The 21,541-nt window shown below is 36.0% G+C and overlaps 1 protein-coding gene across 6 annotated transcripts in view; it reads right to left on the bottom strand.

Moving 5' to 3' along the window:
- CUL2 (cullin 2) overlaps positions 1–21,541 on the bottom strand; it is a 98,911-nt gene that overhangs the window by 56,865 nt on the left and 20,505 nt on the right. For 3 of the 6 annotated variants that reach the window (XM_045786388.2, XM_087857874.1, XM_045786387.2), the window contains 4 exons: positions 19,027–19,167; positions 9,541–9,643; positions 6,205–6,299; positions 815–920 (listed from right to left, as the gene is read on the bottom strand). In XM_045786388.2, coding sequence (XP_045642344.1) covers positions 815–920; positions 6,205–6,299; positions 9,541–9,643; positions 19,027–19,145 — 423 coding nt within the window. In that variant the 5' untranslated portion in view covers positions 19,146–19,167. Of the gene's footprint in view, positions 1–814; positions 921–6,204; positions 6,300–9,540; positions 9,644–9,795; positions 9,942–19,026; positions 19,168–21,541 lie in introns of those variants that run through there. The other 3 variants (XM_087857878.1, XM_087857877.1, XM_087857875.1) reach the window with 2 other exon arrangements.

Raw genomic sequence — 21,541 nt, 5'->3', positions numbered from 1 at the left:
ATTTGGCTACTCAATAAATACGTATTCCATGAATAAACAAACATTGTACTGGAGTATTTCTTTCACAATGAATATATGCTTTATGTAACTTTCCACATTTGAATTTGCACTGTACCTCAAGAATCTGGCAGAACTACTCGACCTCCACACTTCATTGTTTTACTCTGAACTTCTCTAATTACTTTTTAAAGTTAAAATAAATTTGTTACATCCATAATTCTGTATTTCTTCTCTTTCAGGATCTCTTTTAAACCTATGACCTCTGCACTTTATTTTTTAAGAGAGAGGGAGCACGCACACACATGAGGTGGGGCGAGGGGCAGAAGGAGAGGGAGAGAGAATCCTGTGCAGGCTCCACACCCAGCATGGAGCCCGACACAGGGCTCAATCCCACAACCCTGAGATCATGACCTGAGCTGAAATCAAGAGTCGGACGCTCAATCAACCGAGCCACACAGGTACCTTGACCTCTGCGCTTTTTAACTACAAGAATCTCAAGATTATTTTCTAAATACTTTTAGAAAGTACTTTCCTAAAGGCTTTTTATGAGCTTTTTCACATAGTGGAACTTTAACCTGTCATTTATTCATCCATCATTAATTTAATTACCTAAATAATATTAATCATGTCTCTTCTGTTCTCATCTATGTGAAGATTCTTAGGAAATCATTGCAGTGTTTTATTAACATTCAGGATGTTTTAAATCTCGACAATTTTAAGATAGTCCTCCTTAAAAAAAAGGAGAGTGAACCAAATTCCCTCAATAGATATAAAAACACTCTCATGTTTGCCAGTCATTTAAAGAATTTCCTACCTCTCCTATTTCCATAAGTGGTTCATTCATATCTACACCACCATAGCCATACTGAAGGTCAGCTTCTGTCAATTTATTCTTTTTAATAAACTGGGTGTTGAGATACCTGAAAAACAAATATAGTACCATTGGACACTATGTTAAAATCAGTAGGAAAACAAATAACTTGCAACTTGAAAATAACAATTTTAAGGGTTATAAATCAACTATAGAAGAGTGTGGTAATAGATCCAAAGAAATTATGCAGAAGTAAGAAATGTAATTTAAAAGGATCAAAAGTATCAGCCAAACGCTTTAACAGCAAAAGAATAACCTCTAGAATAGGGGGAAAAAAGCCCTATTACCTCAACCTCACTTTAAAAAACTCAAGGGTTTGTTTCTCAGAGTCCATAGTCTCTTATGCTTCATTCCCCCTTCTGATTACCCCCTTTTTCTTTGAGAAACAAACTGAGGGCTGCAGAGGGGAGAGGGGTGGGAGAATGGGATAGGCTGGTGATGGGTAGTAAGGAGGGCACGTATTGCATGGTGTACTGGGTGTTATATGCAACTAATGAGTAATCGAACTTTACATAAAAAACCAGGGGTGCACTGTATGATGATAAACATAATATAATAAAAAATATGATTATAATAAAAAAATTAAAAAAAAACTCAAGGGTTTTGCTCTAAAAATTTCCAGTACTCATATAGCCCAACAGCTCCTACCCAAGGAGCTTCTACAATCTAATTTGCTCATTTCCAGATTCTTCTTGGAAGTCAGGATAAGTTCACTTTGCAAAGAATTAAAAAAATAGAAGATAAAACTCAAGTCAGTCCTTCAATTTATGTCTATCACCAGGAAAAGATGTAACTTTTCATTTTTAAACAACAACAAAGAGATCACAATCAGTAGGTAAGAAAATGAAATAGACGGTTATAGACAGTAAGAAGTATGAGCAAAACTGACAAATGTAAGATCACTTTGTCTATCAGAGGAAAACAGCTTTATAATGTTTCAACATATTCTAAGGCTAATAACTATAATGAACTTTACAAATTACTGAGATGAATACAGAGTTCTTTAAAGTAAATAAAATGTGTAGAAAGGGCTCAAAATAGTCTAGCACTCACTTTTCACAATCTTAGATCTCACTATAATGGCTATAATGCTCACCACCTAAAAGTACTGATTTGAAAGGTTCTGCCATGTGTAAGTAGCTATAGACAACACAAATAGGCAATAACCACGAAATCTCTACAGTAAAAAACATACTTTCTAAGTGTTCACTGCATCAAAATGAAAAGTCCACTTCACGTCTGCAGACAAATGAAACTGAAAACAAAGATAATAAAAATTTGAACAGCATAACTCTACCAACAACTCTAGGAGATGATGAAAAACACAATTCCTGGAATTAAGTCCAAAGCTGTATAGATAGAACCATTTACACAAGCTGCACTCCCACAAGGACTTACTACAAGCCTCTAGACGCCAAGGCTTAAAACCTTGGTACTCTCTTTGACATTTCAGTCTCCTCTACCCATTTGTTACAAAGTCCTATTATATTTTTCCTTCAAAATGCCATTTCACCCTTCCTTCCATTCTCTCTAGGAGTATATCCTCCTAATTTCATGCTGGGTTTTCAACCATGCCTCCCAATTGAAGAAAAGGGAATAGGCCTGAGAGAGACAGAAGTAAAAGCTAGAGAGAGAGCATCTAGGATATCCGGCCTGAAATAGGGATATATAAACTGGAGAGATATTTTAACCTCCGGCCTTTGTCACTCAGGTCTCCGCTCAAACACACTTCTCTCAGGCCTGATCTGATATCAATCCAAATGAACTTTAACTTCCCACTCCCATTAAAGTAATTCACACAACTGTTTTATATTCTTCACGGTACTTACTACTTTGTGAAATAATCCAATTCTTTTATTTGCTTATTTGCTCTGTACATCTGTTACCACTCTAGAATATAAGAACTACAAGGCAAGGACCTTGATAACACAGCATCCAGAACCAGTGGCAGGTAAACAGGAAGTCCTCAAAAAATACTTCCTTGATGAATTACTGAATACATAAATGGATAGCATTCCAGACAGCAGGGATAGCAAAAGCTAATATTAGAATACAAACTGGGAAAAGCAGTCTGGAGCCAGATCATAAAAGCCACAAATGCCAGGAAATAAAAGTAAACACTAACCTTTACTGAGCTCGTGTCATGTGTCAGGCATACCTGACATGAGCATTTTGTAAGGCTGACTACTATGAAGCAGGTATGTGTGGTACTATTATAGTCCTCCTTTTATATGTAAGAAAACTGCAGCTTAGAGAGCTTAAAGAACTTGCCAGGGGTCAATCTGCTAAGTGGCAGAGCTCGCACAGAAATTCAGGAGTTCTCCCTCTCTCATCCAACAAGTACTGACCAAGCATGAACTCTAAATCAGGTAGTGTTCCAGGCCCCAGGTACAGAAAGATGAAAAACAAAAATGTGGGCTTCTTGCACAGAGTTTACACATCTGGTAGAATATATAAACATAAACAAATATAATATTTCAACAGTGACACGTGTTCCCTGAGTAGCAGGAATTTGTCATATCTTTACCATTTATATGTGCCTTCCTATATGGATCCTTAGCACCAAACCAGTTTCTTTTTTGGTCTGTGGTACCATGGCCATCCCAGTAATCCCACTAAAAGATTAGAAACATTTATCTCTCATCCTTCCATTTCACTCCTTTAATCAGCTGCTCTTTGTGTCCTCCTGAACTACTCATCATCCTCTCCCATTACTTTCCTTCTCTCTTCCAATGCCTTTTGTTTACTCTCTGCTTCGATCCTGTGCAACACTCCCATGGTTGGTCTCTATTTCCTGTTTCTGCCATCTCCAGTTCATCTAAAAATTACTTACCTATTCAGAATCCTAAGCAGCTCCTTCATACCTACAGATAAGCATAAACTTCTCAGGAGAGTGGTTTGTTAATGCTGAAGAACCAGCTACTAGACCTGCAGAGGTCTAGAATCACTGTATGTATATTCTTGAGCCGGCATTATTACCTTAGTGGGGCTTTATGGTTTATATCTGATAGGACAAGTCACTATTCTCTTTACCTCATGGAATAAAACTTGAGCTTACATTAACTGTATCTTTCTCATTCCAGAGTTCTACTCTTGATGTTAAGTTTAAGCTTGATAGACAAGCTTTTAAAATAATTTAAAGATGTAGCTTAAAATGTAAACAGTGCAATTTTTCATTTTGATGTGGATACAATTCTTAATTTCTAAGTCACTGGAGTATTTTACAGTCAATTTTATTCATCACACATTTGTTTTTAAATAAAGACATATGTTCTAGGAAATCATAAAAGAAATCACGTTCCAATAATTTCTTTAAAATATTTTATACTCTACCACACAGGCAATAAATACCTGGCTGTTCTGCTCACATACAATGCAATAGTTTCTATAATTTTTATAATGTTTTTATAATTTATTTCATCAACAAAGTACTTAATAAGTATCCTTTGCTTTCCTCAAATATTAGCACTGACAGAATTAAAAATAGTACCTGACAATAATGAATAGCCAAAAGTAACTTTGAAGCCTCAGAGAAACCAAGCATTTCAATCTGTCTTAGGAAATTCCATTACAAAAACTGTTCTCATGAATACAGAGTTCTTTAAAGTAAATAAAATGTGTAGAAAGGGCTCAAAATATTCTAGCACTCACTACCAACTGGATTTCAAGAGCTCTTAGTTCTCCAGCTAATATCTTACGTATTCCACTTCAAGAGCCAGCAGTGTCTAAAGAGATATGGAGTACTGGGAAACATGAGGCAGAAATATCATTATTTTCTTTAAAGCCAGAATCCTTAAATTACCTATGCTAATGCATATCCATCTTATACATCAATCAGAATAAAGAAGAGGCTAGAAATTACTTCATAAAAACATTTAAAAATACTCTAAAAATTCCTCTAATTCTCCTCCACAATTTAGCTAGGGAATTCTTAGAAGTTCTATTTATGACTATCTCACTTTGGTGGATGAGGGAAAATAAAACATGAAATGTCAGGATGTTTAATGTATGGCAAACACTGTTTTATAAAAGCCAAAGCCACAGTAAACCTTGTGCTTGTCAGCGACTGCTGGCTTCTGATTTTATTACATTTGGCTCTTCTAAGAAGAAATAAAAGCTAATGGCTGTTGAAATAAGCTCCAGTTTCTAACAGAGGCAACTTACAGTAAGTAAATCCAATGTTGTTATAAATACCTACAGGAACATGAACCAGTGACAAAGAACAAATATGCCAAGAGAACCAAGCCCTGGCCTCAGTGTGGTATGGTACTCCAGCAATGCATGAAGAACTGTACAGATAATGCTCTGACACCCGGCTTCACTCCTCAGTTACTCACTGGGGAGAACTGAGGAGTTTCTCCCCAATGAGAAACTGAGGCAGGGGTCCATCTCTGCCCATGTCACAATGCATAGGCCAAAATGATCACTGCCTCCATCATAGGCCACAACCATTTCAAGAGCAGATACTGTCATTCCAAGGGTGAAAGGCCCAGGTGGCTTAATGACACTATTCCTTATTAATCCACTATTCTTTAATAAAAAGGTATCTGCCTTATGCACCCAGGAATTTATTTCCACTGTCTATGTGAACGGGTTAGAGAGTATCAGCGCAGAGTACCACAGGAACATGCCGGAGCAACAGGTAACACAAAAGATCTAAGTAGGAGACAAGGAAGAGGGAAGTTCAGAGACAGGAATGATGGAAAAACACATCAGAATTAGTCATTCAGAGAAAGGAAGACAAGCAATCCAGACAGATATGACAGCACAAGGAGAGAGAGGAAAATGTGAGAGATCACAGGGCATTATGACACTGTAGGTAATTAATATAATGCCTGAAGGATAAGGTAGAACTTCAAGAGAACAACTGCTGAGTGCCTGAACTAATAGTGTTTCCATAAACATAAAATACTGGATCTTAGAGTCAAATAAGAGCATACTGGGGGAAACATGAGCTTGGGTTTACTCCACCAAGTTTCATCCAAGCTGAAGCTGCACTTTGGAACTCTGTCAAGATTTAACATGTGCTATATATATATAGGGAGAGAGAGTCCCAGACAATATGAAAAAAAAAAAAAAATAGAAGTATGAAATTAAATACAGTCTTAATTTTCAGAGAATAACTTTCCATACACTGCCTGGCTCCCTAAGACCCACAGGACCCAGACTACAGACCTTTCCCCATAGCAAACAAAGTCCATTGAGCAGAAAATGCTTTAGTTTTGTTCATTTATTTAAAAATTTAAAAACAAAGAGCCAAAAGCCAAAACTCTTTCAATTACTGACTACAGGCAACACTGTTGAGGTTGTCAAGAGTTTAAAGGCATACTTACCTATACAAGCAGTCCATGTAGTCTGCACCTTTGCTATATTCCTCCCAATACCTATGATACATAACAAGTACTTGCTCTTCAGACTCCAGAACTCTCTATATAAAGAAGAAATATATTTTTACTTGGAAAGCACTAATCATTTTCATTTCTAAGCTATGAAAATTATCAAAAATTAATGTTCTAAAAAGTATTCTAAATTACAATTACAAATTACATTCTAATTTAACTACTTTTAGTAATACTAAACTGAAACGACCAGAAAAAAATGAGTCTTAGGTATGAAAATAAAGCATCCATACTAGAGAGTAAACAGTTTCATTCTCTAAAAGGTAAAATGTAATGGTGTGAGATTGTCTTTGGGCTAGAATATTATATTAAGATCAGTTTAAAAGAGGATGTAATTCTACTGCCACATATCTGTGCTTCCTCAAATCCCTCACTTTTGATCATCCTGCTAATTATATAAATATATCATGACTCTGAATTATTCACTTATGTGAATAAGACTATTTATGAAAATTGACACCTTTCCTATAATCCCCAAATAAGTTGTTTTATATTTACTTCACAGAAATTTATTACTTTTTGAAAAATAAAAATCAAACTTAAATCTGAGATCTAATTTTTTAAAGTTATTTTTGAAGGAAATCTAGTCTAACAGCAAAAATACACTAAACTGATATTTAAAAGATCTTAGGTTCTTTTTATTCAGTTCTTTCATTAACTGTCCATATAACTTTAAGTAAGTCGTGACCTCAACTTCCATCTAATTAATTCTCTGCTGAAATGCTATGCTTTTAAACTTGGAATTTTAATAATTAAGGCTCAAGAGACAGAAATAACCTATAAATAGTATTTTTTGCCTATCATATTAATAAATTAATTAAAAATAGCAACTACTACTAATAATGTTGGGGGAAAAGCACCCTTAGAAACTGCTCTGCTCGGTGAATAAATACAAGAACAATTTGTTACTGTACATCAAAACAATAAAAAATGTTCATGACCTATGACTTAATAATTCTATGTCTAGGAATTTATCCTATAAAAAACTTGGCTACGCAAAAATAATTTAGCTACCAGGATATTCACAGAAGCATTGCTTATTATAAAAACAAATTATATATATTGCAAATAATCCATATGCCCAGCAGTATGAGAATATTAAACAAACTGTATCATCTCCACACAATGAAAAACTTTACAATCATTGCCAGAATTATAAAAGTCCATTTAATGGACTTTATTAAAATCATAAAGATTATAAAGTATATAATACGATTCCATTTTCTAATAAAAATGGAAGTCTACACAAAGCAAAAATATGCAAAAGACAAGGATCAAATTATATATATATTTACATATGCCAAAATGGATGTACTTAAGTACAGATCATAAAAAATATTCACAGTAGTTAATTCTGGAAGTTTGTTATGAGTGTTGTTTTGGTGATCATTTTCTTCCTTTTGCTTATCTGTATGTTCTAAATTATCTAAAATGGCAATGCAATACTTTAGTAATTAAAAAAGTTCCCTCCCCCAATCAAATAAAATTTTCTTCTCACAGGAGAAACTGCTTCAAATCTGTTGGCTATGTTAATAATTTACTTTGTCATCAACATATTAGCCAACTTCTTTTTTGTCACAGGATCTGAGAAAACATATGGTATACAATTATATAAGTATTCTAAACTTTCATAAAACGATTTCACATCATTTTAAAATGCAACTATACCAATGTTAATTTCCCGGTGTTAATAATTGTACCACTGTTATACAAGATGTTAACCTTAAGAAGCTGGTAAAGGGATAGAGGAATTCTGTATTATTTTTGCAACTGTTCTGAAGTCTGAAAGTATTTCAAAATAAAACATTTAAAGAAACACAAACCATGCTAAAACATAAAACTGCAAAATTTGTAAGTGCCTTACACAGGTTAACAGTTATGGTATAACCAAAGTTCACAAGATGATCATAGCAGAACTTTAACTTGTAAACTAAATTATTAAACATTACAAGAACAATTTAAAGTACCTGTTATCAAAACTGCTTTCATGAGCTGACAAATGTACATATTAGAACACTAAAATGTATCTGCCATGTATAATAAAAAGAAGAATATTTCCTTCAAAAGTTTTAAAAGAGAAACATCACATGACCAATTGTGCTCTGGGATTATCACCACTTTAAAACTTATCTGCACCTAGCCACATCCAAGGTTAGACACAGTATTATATAGTGTTATTGTATCTCCATTTTATTTTATTTTATTTTATTTAAATCCAATTAATTAACATATAGTGTATTATCAGTTTCAGAGGTAGAGTTCAGGGATTCATCATATGCATGTAACACCCAGCACTCATTACGTTAAGCGCCTTCCTTAATGATCACCCAGTTACCCCATCCCCCCACCCTTCTTCCCTCCAGCAACCCTCAGTTAGTTTCCTGGAGTTAAAACAGTTTCTTACAGTCTATCTCCCTCTCTGATGTCATCTTGTTTTATTTTTCCCTCCCTTCCCCTAGGATCCTCTATTTTCTTAAATTGCACATATGAGTGAAGCCATATGATAACTGTCTTTCTGACTGACTTAACTTTGCTTAGCATAATATCCTCTAGTCTATTTCCATTTTAAAGATAAACTTAAATTTCAATCCATAAGGGAGAGTAAGTGAGTTGCCATGGTCACACAGCTAATGAAAGGTAGAGTCAAGTTTCTAGCCCAGACAATAAGTGATCTCTTCCAGGTCCTGATCAGATCGGTAGTCCAAAATAAGAACTACAGCCCATAGCCAAATCCCACAAGTCCTTTGTTCATACACAAATTAAGTCTGGGTGTTGCCCTGGTACATATGGCATACTAACTAAAATAAGTGGTCACAGGGACAGTTTCTATCATGCTTTTTAATTTACCATTTTCCTTTTTCATTTTAGGTTTTTGTAGGACATGAAGAAGCAGCTAAACAGTTGAAAATAATAAAGACAGAGATTTACCAAGAGGTGGGACGCAAGAGTAAGAGAGAACTAGGTTCTAATAAACACCATCCAGAGGACGTAGAAGGAAAACTTTAAAGTTGAACAAACCTTGATTTGAAACCCCACAATTTTAGCTACTAGTTATATGATCCCGAATAACTAAACATTTCCCTGGGAGAATCTAACAACATAATGCACAACTCATAAACCTTAAACATGTATAATCAGAAAAATGCTATTTAGGTAACAAAGCAAATAACCTTAATCTGATGTAAGTTCTGCACTGGAAAACAGTAAACTAGTCTAATAATAACTACCCAGCTACAGACATATTTATATCATGTATGCACCAAGCCTTACCTTGTGCAAATGCCGTACGTGATTTTCCAAAAAAATCTTAGTTTCTGTATAAAGTCTTTCTCCAAGGGGTTCGGGATAGGCCACACATAAAGCATAGATATCTCTAGTTAAATTGTTAAGGTTTTCATATTCATTGGAGATATTACTTTGAAACAAGAGATTTAACTCAAGTTTGCCATTAAAAAATGAAAAATCCTTTCAGGCAATTTAAGATTATACAGGTATAGAAAAAGTAAAACGTATAGCCATGCTTACTTTAAAAAGCACCGTGTTATTCATTTATTCATTCAACAAATATTTCTTGAGAATTATTAGAGAGCATTGTAAGGAAAATGGTTCTTCTCAAAGAGCTTAAAATTCAGAGCAGCATTCTGGTAAATCAAGTTACCCAGAAACCTACAAAATAAGGTTTATGTAAGAATGGACATAAGCATAATATCAACAAAGGGCTATGGAATATCACAAGCAAATATGTCTATGCAATTCTGAGAAACAAAGTTACAAAAATTACTCATTTGACACATTTTCCCACATCATACTACTCGTCAGAACATCATCCAACCTACACACTATCCTTCAGTATTTGCTCTGTTAGAAGAATTACAGTATGAATAGTAATGTCAATTAATCAATTAAGTTTTTGAATACCAACTTTGCTAAGTATCACAAGTGGTACATCTGCTGTGGCAGACAGTTTTTAATCAGGAGACAGACGAAATGGGGTGTGACTAAGACTTTAGTTTACTAGCCAGTGATCTTGACCAAGTCTCTTAACCTTTCTGCGTTGCCATTTCCTCATCTCTAAGCTAAGGGTGATAAACCCCCTCTTGATAGCTCTACAGAATCCTTTTAAGGCCCAAGTAAGTTCCTGAATGTTAAAGTGCTTCATAAACTACGCATCACTGACCAGATGTTGAAGATAAAGCATATATGAAGCAATCTGAGAACAGCCTAATTAGAGATGCAGATCAAAACTGAAAATAAGGTTGATTATTTGGGATGGAGTCACGAATTTAATATACTTATATAGTTTTATTTATATTATAAATATATTCAATATACTTAATATAAGGATCAGGAAATATTTCAAAATAAAAATTTTGCTTAAAAATATGGAGGTGGGGGGTGCCAGGTTGGCTCAGTTGGAAGAGCATGTGACTCTTAATCTCAGAGTTGTGACTTCAAGCCCCACCTTGAGTATAGAGATTACTAAAAAAAATAGTAATAATAATAAACTCAAAAAATTTTAAGAAACGATCTTTCATTATAAAAAAATATAGAAAGGTAGGGATGAAGATCGTTCCTCTTCTATATCTCCATAACATTTTACATATTCTCCTTCTGTAGGACTTACTTTTATACAATAGAAATTATTTATACCTTTGTCATCCACAGAGGCCTATTCTTAATCATCTCTAGATTCCCACCTCCAAGGCACAATTCCTGGCTCATAAGAGGCACTTACTAAACACTTGGTGATGGAAGGGAGGTAGGTAATTAGTACCACACGCTCTATTTACCTAGTATCCCTACTCCAGAAACAACAAGCAGCCCCCTCCATATGAGGTCATGATGGGTAGATTTTGGTCAGACTTTCCCAGGTTCCTTCTAAATCCTTTTATTTGTTTTTAATTACATATATTTAGTAAATAATAAAATATCTTCATGTATATATGTATACATTCTTCAATATACTATTGTGCTAAATATAAACAAATATTTACAGTAAAAAAAAACCCAAAGAAGCAAAAATATCCATACAATGTAATATTGCTGTGCCAGTTTTTTGTTTTTTGAAGATATTATTTATTTATTTGAGAGACAGAGACAAAGAGCCGGGGGGGGAGGGGTGCAGAGGGAGAGGGAGCAGCAGACTCCCTGTTGAACAGGGAGCCTGACTTGGGGCTCAAACCCAATGCCGTGAGATCATGACCTGAGCTGAAGGCAGACACTTGACAAACTAAGCCACCCAGGCACTCCTGTGCCAGGATTTTTTGTAGAAAAAAAATACACAGTAGGAAACAAACTATTACGGTTACTTTAAATCAATCGAGATATAATGAACCTTTATAAAATAGAAGATTAAGTAAAATATAAGAACTATTTACCAACAACATACAAATATTAACTTATATTACAAAGAAAATCAAAATTTTAACATACATCACCTAAGAAGGAATTTAGAAATTTATCTGGACACAAATTCTATAGAGAACTGATAATAGTTGGGGGAGAGGAGAAGGAACTAGGTATGAATACAGAAGAAAGGTGCCCCCAAATAATGTATTAGATGAGCTCCTGGATCCAGCTTGGAGGTTTCAGCTATAAATTCCTCAGGGGAAAAAAAAAAGTCCTGGTTCACCACATAAGAGTTTTGTTATAAATATACATTTATATTTAATCTCGATTACTCATCACAATCTTACTATAGTAAAAACAGATATAAAAGTGTTGTCAGAATTAAATGTACTAGAAGTGAAGAGAGTAGTTACCCCTACTGACTGAGAGGAAATGCTTCTGGGATACTAGGAGTCCTATTTACTGGGTACATGGGTATGTTCATGTTATGAAAATTCACCTGTATGTTCCTGTGTCAGTGTGTACACTACACTTAAATTTCAGGTTTTTAAAAAATAAAGACTAAATTTAGCCAGGATCTACATCAACAATTCTTTTGGCAAAGGTGTGATGCATTTAAGATCTTTAAGTTCTGAATACCTACTTCAAGAATTTTCATCTATCATATTTGCTCTACCTTTTTTTTCCTGAAGCCATAATACACTTATTTCTAGAATACACAACTTGATACTGAAAAATTAACATGATTCAATACCGTAATTTCAGCATGATATGCTAATTATGTGCCCAAATGTTCTGTATCACCAAAATTAGGGTCTCGATATATCCACTGCATATACATGTAAACAAAATTGGCTAAAAGGAGTCACACTACAGGACTTACCCTCTTTCCACTTAGGGAAAAAGGATCTGTGTGCGGCAGGGAATACAGACTTTCCCATTTCAATCCATATACAGATTTATATACTGTTTGACACCCTCAGTGAGGATGTAGTTGTATGTTTCTTTTTAATAGAGTCTACCTTAATAAATCTTTTAATTTTTTAACTCACCATGTTTGGGGTCTCAGTTAACCACTGTATAATGTCACTTAACCATCTAAAAGATATTCCTAAATATGCTCTTTTTCTCTTACCTATTCAAATATCTAACCACCCTGGAAATATTTAGGCATTAGGAAGAGCACCCAACCCTCTACGATTCAATTATGATTTGCTTTTAGGCAAGGCACTTTAAAAAACAAAATATGGGAAATAACTGGAGATGGCCAGTTTTAGACGTAAACACTCTCTTCTTCAAAGTCATCTGTTTCCTTAAGTTACTCTTTAGGGAGTCAGGATATAAAAATTCCTCTATTATGAACTTTCCAGTTATAAAAATTCTCAGTCAAAAACTGTTCCAGGGCACAAGTTCTGAACTCTGTTACAACCAAAAGACAGCGTTGGACAGCAGCAAAATCATTTATTTTGGTTCATTTTCTCTATTAAAGGTGCTACCTAGGCTTGGGTTTAATTTTGATTTTAACATTATTAATTCTATTGTGTAGTGGGTCCAAAACAATGAGTTCTACAATGGGGATGTAAAGATTATCCACAGCAGCAGGAAACACACCATCAACCATTTTCTAAGAAAGAAAATTCCCCATTTGGAAAGGAGGAGTAACACTGTATTATTATTATTTCAGGGGTCTTGACACTGGGCTGCAAAATCCACCTTCCTTTCTTCTGTCTCTGCTCCCCCTCAACTCTTGCTGCTAGTCTTTTTCTGTCTGGGCTCTCACCTCCCCCTCCGCCACCCTAGACCCTTATCCTGTGTGCCCTGGTCCTGCTGAGGGCCACTACAGATGACTCTCATTAGAAACGAGAAAAAGAAGGGCACCTGGCTGGCTCAGTCAGTGAAACACGAGACTCCTGATCTCAGGGTTGTGAGTTCAAGCCCCATGTTGGGCGTAGAAACTACTTAAAAATAAAATCTTTAAGACAAACAAACAGGAAAAAAGGGGGGGGGGAAGCAAGGACAGAAAAGAAGCCATGGGAAAAGCAGCACACATTGTATGTTTATGGGTTCTCATATGAAGGTATAGCTTGTAAGAGATTTATATGGATGTGCTTTTAAGTTATGTGTATTACATATAACAGGAAACAAATTTTAAACAGTGCTGGTAAGTTTAAAAAAAAAAAAAAGGAAAGCTTATCTTAAAATTGAAAATGGTACAATGACCCATTAAAGTATTGAGAATAAAAAGCAAAGATCTTTATTGACATTTCTGAAGAAAAAGAATAAACATGCAACATGTAAAAGATGCAATATCTATGAAATCATCAACTAGCAAGCAAGGATATAAAATCACTGGTTAAATGGAAAAACCTTAAAGTGTATAATACAGAATCACAATAATCAAATATTCATCTGATTTAATTTGGAATAGAGTGAAAATGTTACTGATGCTTCAAGCAGAGAAAACTACAGATAAAACCTTTACCAATCTGTACAATCTAAGAAAAAGGTTAATAAGAAGTTCTCCTAAAATTTGTGAGGATCGTCAGAGACGGAGATGACCTACTTCAATATTTTTCAATGTAGTCAAAGCTGGTCTATGTTTGAAAAGATGCCTGACAAAATACATATGAGAAATGAGGACAATGGTACACCTGGTTTTAAAACCTGGTCTTCCTATCTGGGAGAAATACATTCATGAAGGCATTTTAGATTTCTCCTCACTTAATCACTTTAGACTTACCTAAAACCATTTAGAATCTAACTTGCCCTTAAGTAGGAGAGATTCTATATTATACTGCAGGGTTTGGGAATTGTCCTAAAAGGCAGCTTCCAAAAGGCAGAAAACCAGGAATAAAAGTAAACCAAAACAGCCAAAGAACTCCAACCCAGAAAACAATAATGGTAAATCTAGATCTACACCTAGCCTTACTATAGAAAAGCACTTGATAGAAATCCTTAGCAAAGGGTAAATCCCAAACCACCCTAAGCCGTCATAAAGCTTTTTTTAGGAAGTATTACTACTTGTGTTAGGCAGAATTCTAAAAATGCCCTCCTAAGATATCCCACCCTAATACCTGGAACTGCTACTTTACATGGCAAAAGGGACTCGGAGCAAAAATTCAGAATTATGATTACTAATCAGCTGACCCCAATAGGGAGAGTATCCTGGACTCTGCAGGTGGACCTAATCCAATCAAATGAGCCTCTTAAAAGCAGATCCCCATCTGCTTCCAGCCCTCTGTGGCTAACTGCAGAAGGGGAAGTCTGAGAGAGCAAAGGGAGATCTGCCATGCCACTGCTGGCATCGAAGATGGAAGGGAGTCAAATGCAAAAACTGAGATGTAACAAGTCACTGAGAGCAGTTCACAGCCAAGAGACAACAAGAAAATGGAGACCTCAGACCTGTAACTGCAATGAACTGAATTCTCCCAATTAATAGCAATGGGCTCTGAAGAGGACCCTGAGCTCTAGATGACAGTTAGCCAGCCAACTCCTTCATTTCAGCTTTGTGAGACCCTGAACAGAGAACCCAGTCACACCATGGACCTCTGATCCACAGAACTGTGAGGTAATAAAAGGATGTTTCTCAAAGCCACTAAATTTGTGGTAATTTGTTATGTATTTAAAAACTGATGTATTTTATTGACATTACCTATCAACCAGAATGCCTTGCATTATACCTGGATGCAGTACATTTATGAAGGATGAGTGTTAAGAAACCTGCTTATCAACACAATAAGAGAAGTAGCTAAATATTAATGTTATTTATTTCATCTGTACAGTATGCTTAATAACATTTAGCTGATAGTAGTTATTCACTCACCAAATATTTGCTGAATACCTACATGTGCCAGATGCTGGGAATATAGCAGTGAACAAAATGGATGAGAATCCCTGACCTTATGGAGTTTGTATTTAGTAAAAAATGTTGTGGACAGGGTTCCATAAATTCCGTACTTCCACAAGTTAAACACTTCAACTGACAGACCAAGCTTCCTTAATGCCCACTTCAAGAGTATAAGGAGACAAGCATTTTACTTCAGCATTCTATCCCACAATACGAGTAAGTCATCTTATCCCATCACTAAACCTCGACATCCTCAGCTATAAAATGGGGCTAGTAATACAACTTTTACAATGTCACTGGTAACAAATTAATCACATACATATACATGTTGAAAGAAAAAATTGTGACCCAGAAATATATACACAGCATGATTCAATTTATATAAAGTTCCAAACACAGAAATAACCAATAATTGTTAGGGCTGTATACATAAGCAGTTAAACTATTTAAAAAAAAAACAACAAGGAAACAATAGGTGCAAAAGTCACAAGAGTAATTCCCTCCAAGATAAGCAGCGGGCTTGTGAACTGAGACGGACATGTTCCTGCACCTGTGCAGTGATTACGCAGGTGTTTGCGTTGTAATTATCTGCTCAACCCCACATTTACATCCTATGAACTTTTCCACACATGTACCAGCTAACCCTTGAACAACGAAGGAGGGGTGCCAAGCCCCCAACAGAAGGAAATCCACATATAACTTTTGACTTTCCCAAAACTGCACTACTAATAGCCTACTGTTGACTTGACCTTATCTGAAACATAGTTGTTTAACACATATTTTGTATATTATAGGTATTTGATACTGTATTCTTACAATAAAGCTAGAAAAAAGACAATCTTATTAAAATCGTCAGGAAGAGAAAATACATTTTCAATACTGTATTTATTTTTTAAAAAGGGGGAGGAGGGGCGCCTGGATGGACCAGCTGGTCAGACAGCTGGCTCTTCACTTCCGCTCAGGTCATGATCTCATGGGTCCTGAGACTGAGCCCCACATCAGGTACGACGCTCAGAAGGGAGTCTGCTTGAGATTCTCTCTCTACTCTCCCTCTGCCTCTGCCCCTTCCCTCCCTAGTTCTCTCTCTCTAAAGCCTCTAAAATAAATATTTTTTTTAAAAATGCACATAAGTGGATACACACACTTCAAACCTGTGTTCAAGGGTCAACCACATTACACTTCACACACCCCAAAAACGCTTTATAAAAGATCAATTACTATCACATACGGTGATACACAATTTGGGGGAGGCTTCTTTTCATTTTCAAAAGATTAAAGTTTTATAGCCTTTTAAATTTCTACCTAAGATATCTAAGGGTCAGAAGTCAAACTTATATTCTTGGGCAAATTAACAGGGAAAAGGATTTTACTTCAGAACAATTAGTAACACAGTCCTTTATTTTCCAAAATAAAATTTTAAAAAATTCCATTCTTAATTTTATTGTTTTTGCAGATATTCTTTATTTTAAAGGGAGGAGAAGAAAATTCATGAACGGTTAACTGGACCATCTTAGATGAATCAAACAATAAACATCTTAGAAATAACAGTGACCGAAGCGACACTTTCCAGGGAAGTCAGATATTTCCATGACCAACTCCTTCTTTCTCTGTTTATTTTAGTTGAAATAGCCTTAAAACTACCTACGTACTTGTCTAGTGAAACCTCATTAGCACACAAGTAGCTTTAAAATTTTCCATTTTATTGAAATTCCTATGCGAAAAAGAAAAAGATTCCTATGCAAAAACAATCCATGATGTTCCATTAAAAAATCAGAATAATTCAATAATGAGCTCTTCAAAGGCAGAATCCGTATCAATTATCCTCTAGATATACTGGCAAGTATAGGGAATTAGATGTTAGAAATCTCATATTCAAGTCTGTGCTCCTTCAATTACTACCTGCATGACTGAGTATCAATTTCCTCCTTGTTAAATAAAGACAATTATATCTGCCCCACCAATCTGATAGGCTTGTCTGAGGTACCAAATAATATAAAAAATATAAAACACCCTTGCAAACTATGAAGGCTTCCAGAAACATTACCATTATTTTATTTATTTTTAGTGCCTAGAACATAGATAGCCTAACATTCTTAGTAATGACTGCAAATGTAATGAATGAGATGGTTTGCTGTTGGTCTAAAAGAACCTCACCGTTTTTGCATCAACACTCAGCTTAATATAAAAACTGAATTAGGCATTAAGAACAAGTTGAGTCACTGTTATAAAACCCAAGCTTTTCTAAAGAGCATACGCCCAAATAATGAGGGTAGCCGTCCCTTAGACACAGAAGACTGCCAAAGGGCAGCACAGACTTGGAAAAAACTGAATCTCCGCACACATTTTGGTTAATACCTTCACATCCTAATTTCCCTTTCTGGAGAAAGAATCTCTGGTTCCTACAGTATGCATCCAATCCTCCAGGCCTCTAGCAAGGCCCTTGCCATTTGGACCCAGAGACACCCAGACCTCAACCCTACCCCTTCTTTACCCTGAGACAGGACACGTGTGATGTTTCCTGTGGTAAGAGACTGAGACAGTTCAGAAGTCTGCCAGTAAACATGTTCCAATGTACCTATGTTGTCCCCATGCCCACCCAGCCTTGGTCCCTGGTAGACACTGGCAGAGCTGGTGAGCTGGTGAGACTGCCATCCATGGCTTTGCCGCAGGTACCTGTAGCCAAGAGTTCCCAGAGTCCCCTTTAACCTCCCAAATACTAAAAAGCTTAAGTATTTCAATATTTGGGGGGGGCTTTTTTGGTGCCAGAGTCTATACCCTGAATGCCAGTAAGTAATATATACAGAATGTATATATTAAAAAAAAAGGGGGGGTTGCTGTCATGTAGGAATGCAGTACACTGGAATTCAGACTGTTCCAGAGAAACCACAAATTCGTATTCTCATATAAAATTGCTAATTCACAAATACAGACAACCCAATTAAAAAAATATATTTCTAGCTGTCAAGTCATTAAACTTGCCATTCACTCTCTACCTGAAACATTCTTCCCCCAGGTATCTGTATGACTTGCTCCCTCGCTTTGGTCCAGTCTCTGTTCAAATCACCATCTTCCTCAGAGAGGCCTTCCACAACCATCCCACCTAAGAGAGCCACATACATACGTACTCCAACCATTCTCCAGGCCCTTACCCTGCTTTATTTGTCCCTACAGAGTCTATCACTACCTGCTAGTAGAAGCACTGGCACCAGATTTTTTTAAAAATGTCTGTTTCCCTTAGTAGAATGAAGGGAAAGTGGTTTTGTGTACAATTGTATTCCCAAAGCCTCGGGTAGCACCTGACATATACATGAGTGTTCAATAAGTACTGTTAAGTGAAAGGTTCAGATTGTTGACTGACACATACAGGTGAACTTGGAAATGTAAACAATATATGTGAAAGTAGTCACACTAGCATTTCTTCCATTTATATAAGCATAAACCTATTCTCACTTTTCAACAAGTTTATCAATTTAGGACATTTACCAATGTTCACTGATACAGTTACTGATACAATATCACTATCAATACAAGAACATTTATCAATGCCACTAAAAGGATACGAGAAGCGATCGTTCCATGTTGCTCTTTCAACGTATTCCAACATAACAACTGCTTTGATTGTCGTTAAAAGTTTGTTCCATGTTTCATCAAAATCTACTACTCTTGGTTTCAAAGACATTGTGCAAGTTTAGTGTTGAAATCTGTTAATTAAAAACAATAGTAATGTTAGCATGAATTCTACAAACAAGTTACTTGTTTTTAAAGCATCACATAATTCAACAGCACAATAGACAAAAGGGGTGAGAACAGAACCTGGCACATAGTAAAAACACAATAAACACTGGACACTATCTTTTCATGACGATCCAGACAAGGAATTACATAGAATATTTACATTCATTACAAACTCTAGGAAATGGAAAGCTTTTATTACAAGTTATTTATGATCAAGAGTCGTCGTTTCAAGGATTTAGAAGACTCAATATGTTGAGGGAAAAAAGCTGGAGCCCCATTAGCCAAAAAGCTAACTCCCATCATGAGAAATATGCAAAGACACTCAATAAAAAGGTTTTGGCTCCAAATCCTTGTATGTACTCTTTAAACTGGGGAATCAGGTAGTATGTGGGGGAATAGAAGAAGACACAAGGAAGTAAAAGGGTTTATCTTCCCAGAGCATTAGTTTAGGTAAAAGATTAGGGAGGAAATTTACATTTCTATCAAAACAATGAACTGTAGAGTAGAATGCAAAATCCACATGAATCTAAACAGATAAAAAAATTTGTAGATTTCAAAGACTATCAGGGTTGCAGCAGAGAAATGAGGCTCCATCTTAGATTCTCAGAGTATCCAGTCCCACTCCCCTAATGAAAGCATGCCTCTAGCATGAAACCTCTGGTTCTGGAGACCTTGACCAGCCTAGAAGTGAGCTAAAAGATTTCTTTTGCCTAGCAGACAAGCTATATTCTCAAAGTTAGCCGCTGTCTGAAACGAAAGGTTCCTAAGGGTAGAGAAACTTGGCTCAAGTGCTAGATTCCAAATGCTTCTCAATATCACATCAGAAACACAGATTAAAAGAGAATTCTTTTAAAGTTAAATTTAATTGAAGAAGGGAATACTTTTCTGACACGTGTTTTAACATCCTCCCCAAAGTTTTCCAGAATTAGTGGAACTGTGAACACCAACCTAGACTGTAGGCAAGGCCAAATAAGGAGGAAATCCTTTCTCTTGTCTTCTAGTGTGTAGGAAAATTGGGGGTAGGAAAACAATGGGGAGAAGGGGAAGAAGCATAAAGAAAAAAAGGAGACAAGGGGAGGAAAGTGGCCACATACCCCCAGCCCACCAACTGGAGATGGCTCTAAGCCCTTCTTACTTTTCTGTCCTGAGAAGAAAAGAACTCAAGGAGTCCAAGGAGACTTTAAGAAAGAGAAACAAAAGGAATCAGAGAGAAACCAAACAAAATCCAAGAGGGTGTGCCACACTGAATCAACAGTCTTTCCTCAACATACCAGAGACTAACCACCAGGCTTTATTTAAACTTCCAGTACTATCTAGAATGGATGAGCAGTAATCTGTGAGAGTAAGAGTGAGTGAGTGTAGTGTATATGTGTGTGTGTCGTGTATGTGTGCTGTTGAATAGGGATAGGGGAGAAACAGGAAGGGAGGGAGGACCTAAAGCTTTAGCTCTACAAAGGGAAGTAACTTTAACTCCTTCTTATCCTTATTTACCACATCCTATCCAACTGTGTTCCTCAGTATTTCTTAAATTCATCCATTCCTATAATATTTATATAGTACTTACTATGAGCCAAGCACTATTCTAAGTGCTTTATATAAACTCATTTAATTCTCAGAACTATCTGATTAGGTAGGTCCAATTATTCTCTCCATTTTCCAGATAAGAAAACTGAGTCATTGGGTGAGTAAGGAACCTGCTTAAGGTCACAGCACTATTTAATTGTGGTCTCAGAAGGATTCAGACCTGCGCTGCATCCCATGCTCTTAATTGCTATATGCAACTATACTGCCTTACTAACATCTCTGGTGAATCTTAAATACTTGCCAGGCACCATCCTAGCCTCTGAGGGTACAGTGGTCAATAAACAAAATTCATGACCTTCAAGGTTAGAATCTCAGAACTGGCACTCAAAGACAAAAATAACCTACCTAAACCAAAAAATTGACCGAGTCCCTCTTGTACTTAAAGCTGTTTGATATTTTCCACTACAGATAGCACCAAGTTTAAGCTCACTTACAATCGGGCATACTAAGCTTCTATGATTTGACCTTATTAGTATAAGCATCTCTCCAGCTTCCTCTTCTCATGGGACCCCTTCCTTGACATCATAATCCAGTAACTTCTCTCTGCTGAGAGGTCATCAAACTCAACAGGCTGATTCATACACCCAGCCTTTACTCTTTTTGTTTTCTTTACCTAAAATTCTTCTCTTTTTCTTCCTCCCTCTTTCTACTCATTCACCTAACTCTTACTGATATTATAGCCTTGGTCTAGTATATCTGTCTTTAAAAAACTTTCCTGGACCCAGTTAAACCAGGTTAGGTGCTCTATTTTATGTA

Source organism: Ursus americanus, chromosome 31, assembly GCF_024610735.1.
Source record: "Ursus americanus isolate L20-20 chromosome 31, mUrsAme1.1.p, whole genome shotgun sequence".
Lineage (NCBI taxonomy): Eukaryota > Metazoa > Chordata > Mammalia > Carnivora > Ursidae > Ursus > Ursus americanus.
Note: the sequence above shows the minus strand (reverse complement) of the source record. Positions and strands in the feature narration are given on the sequence as shown.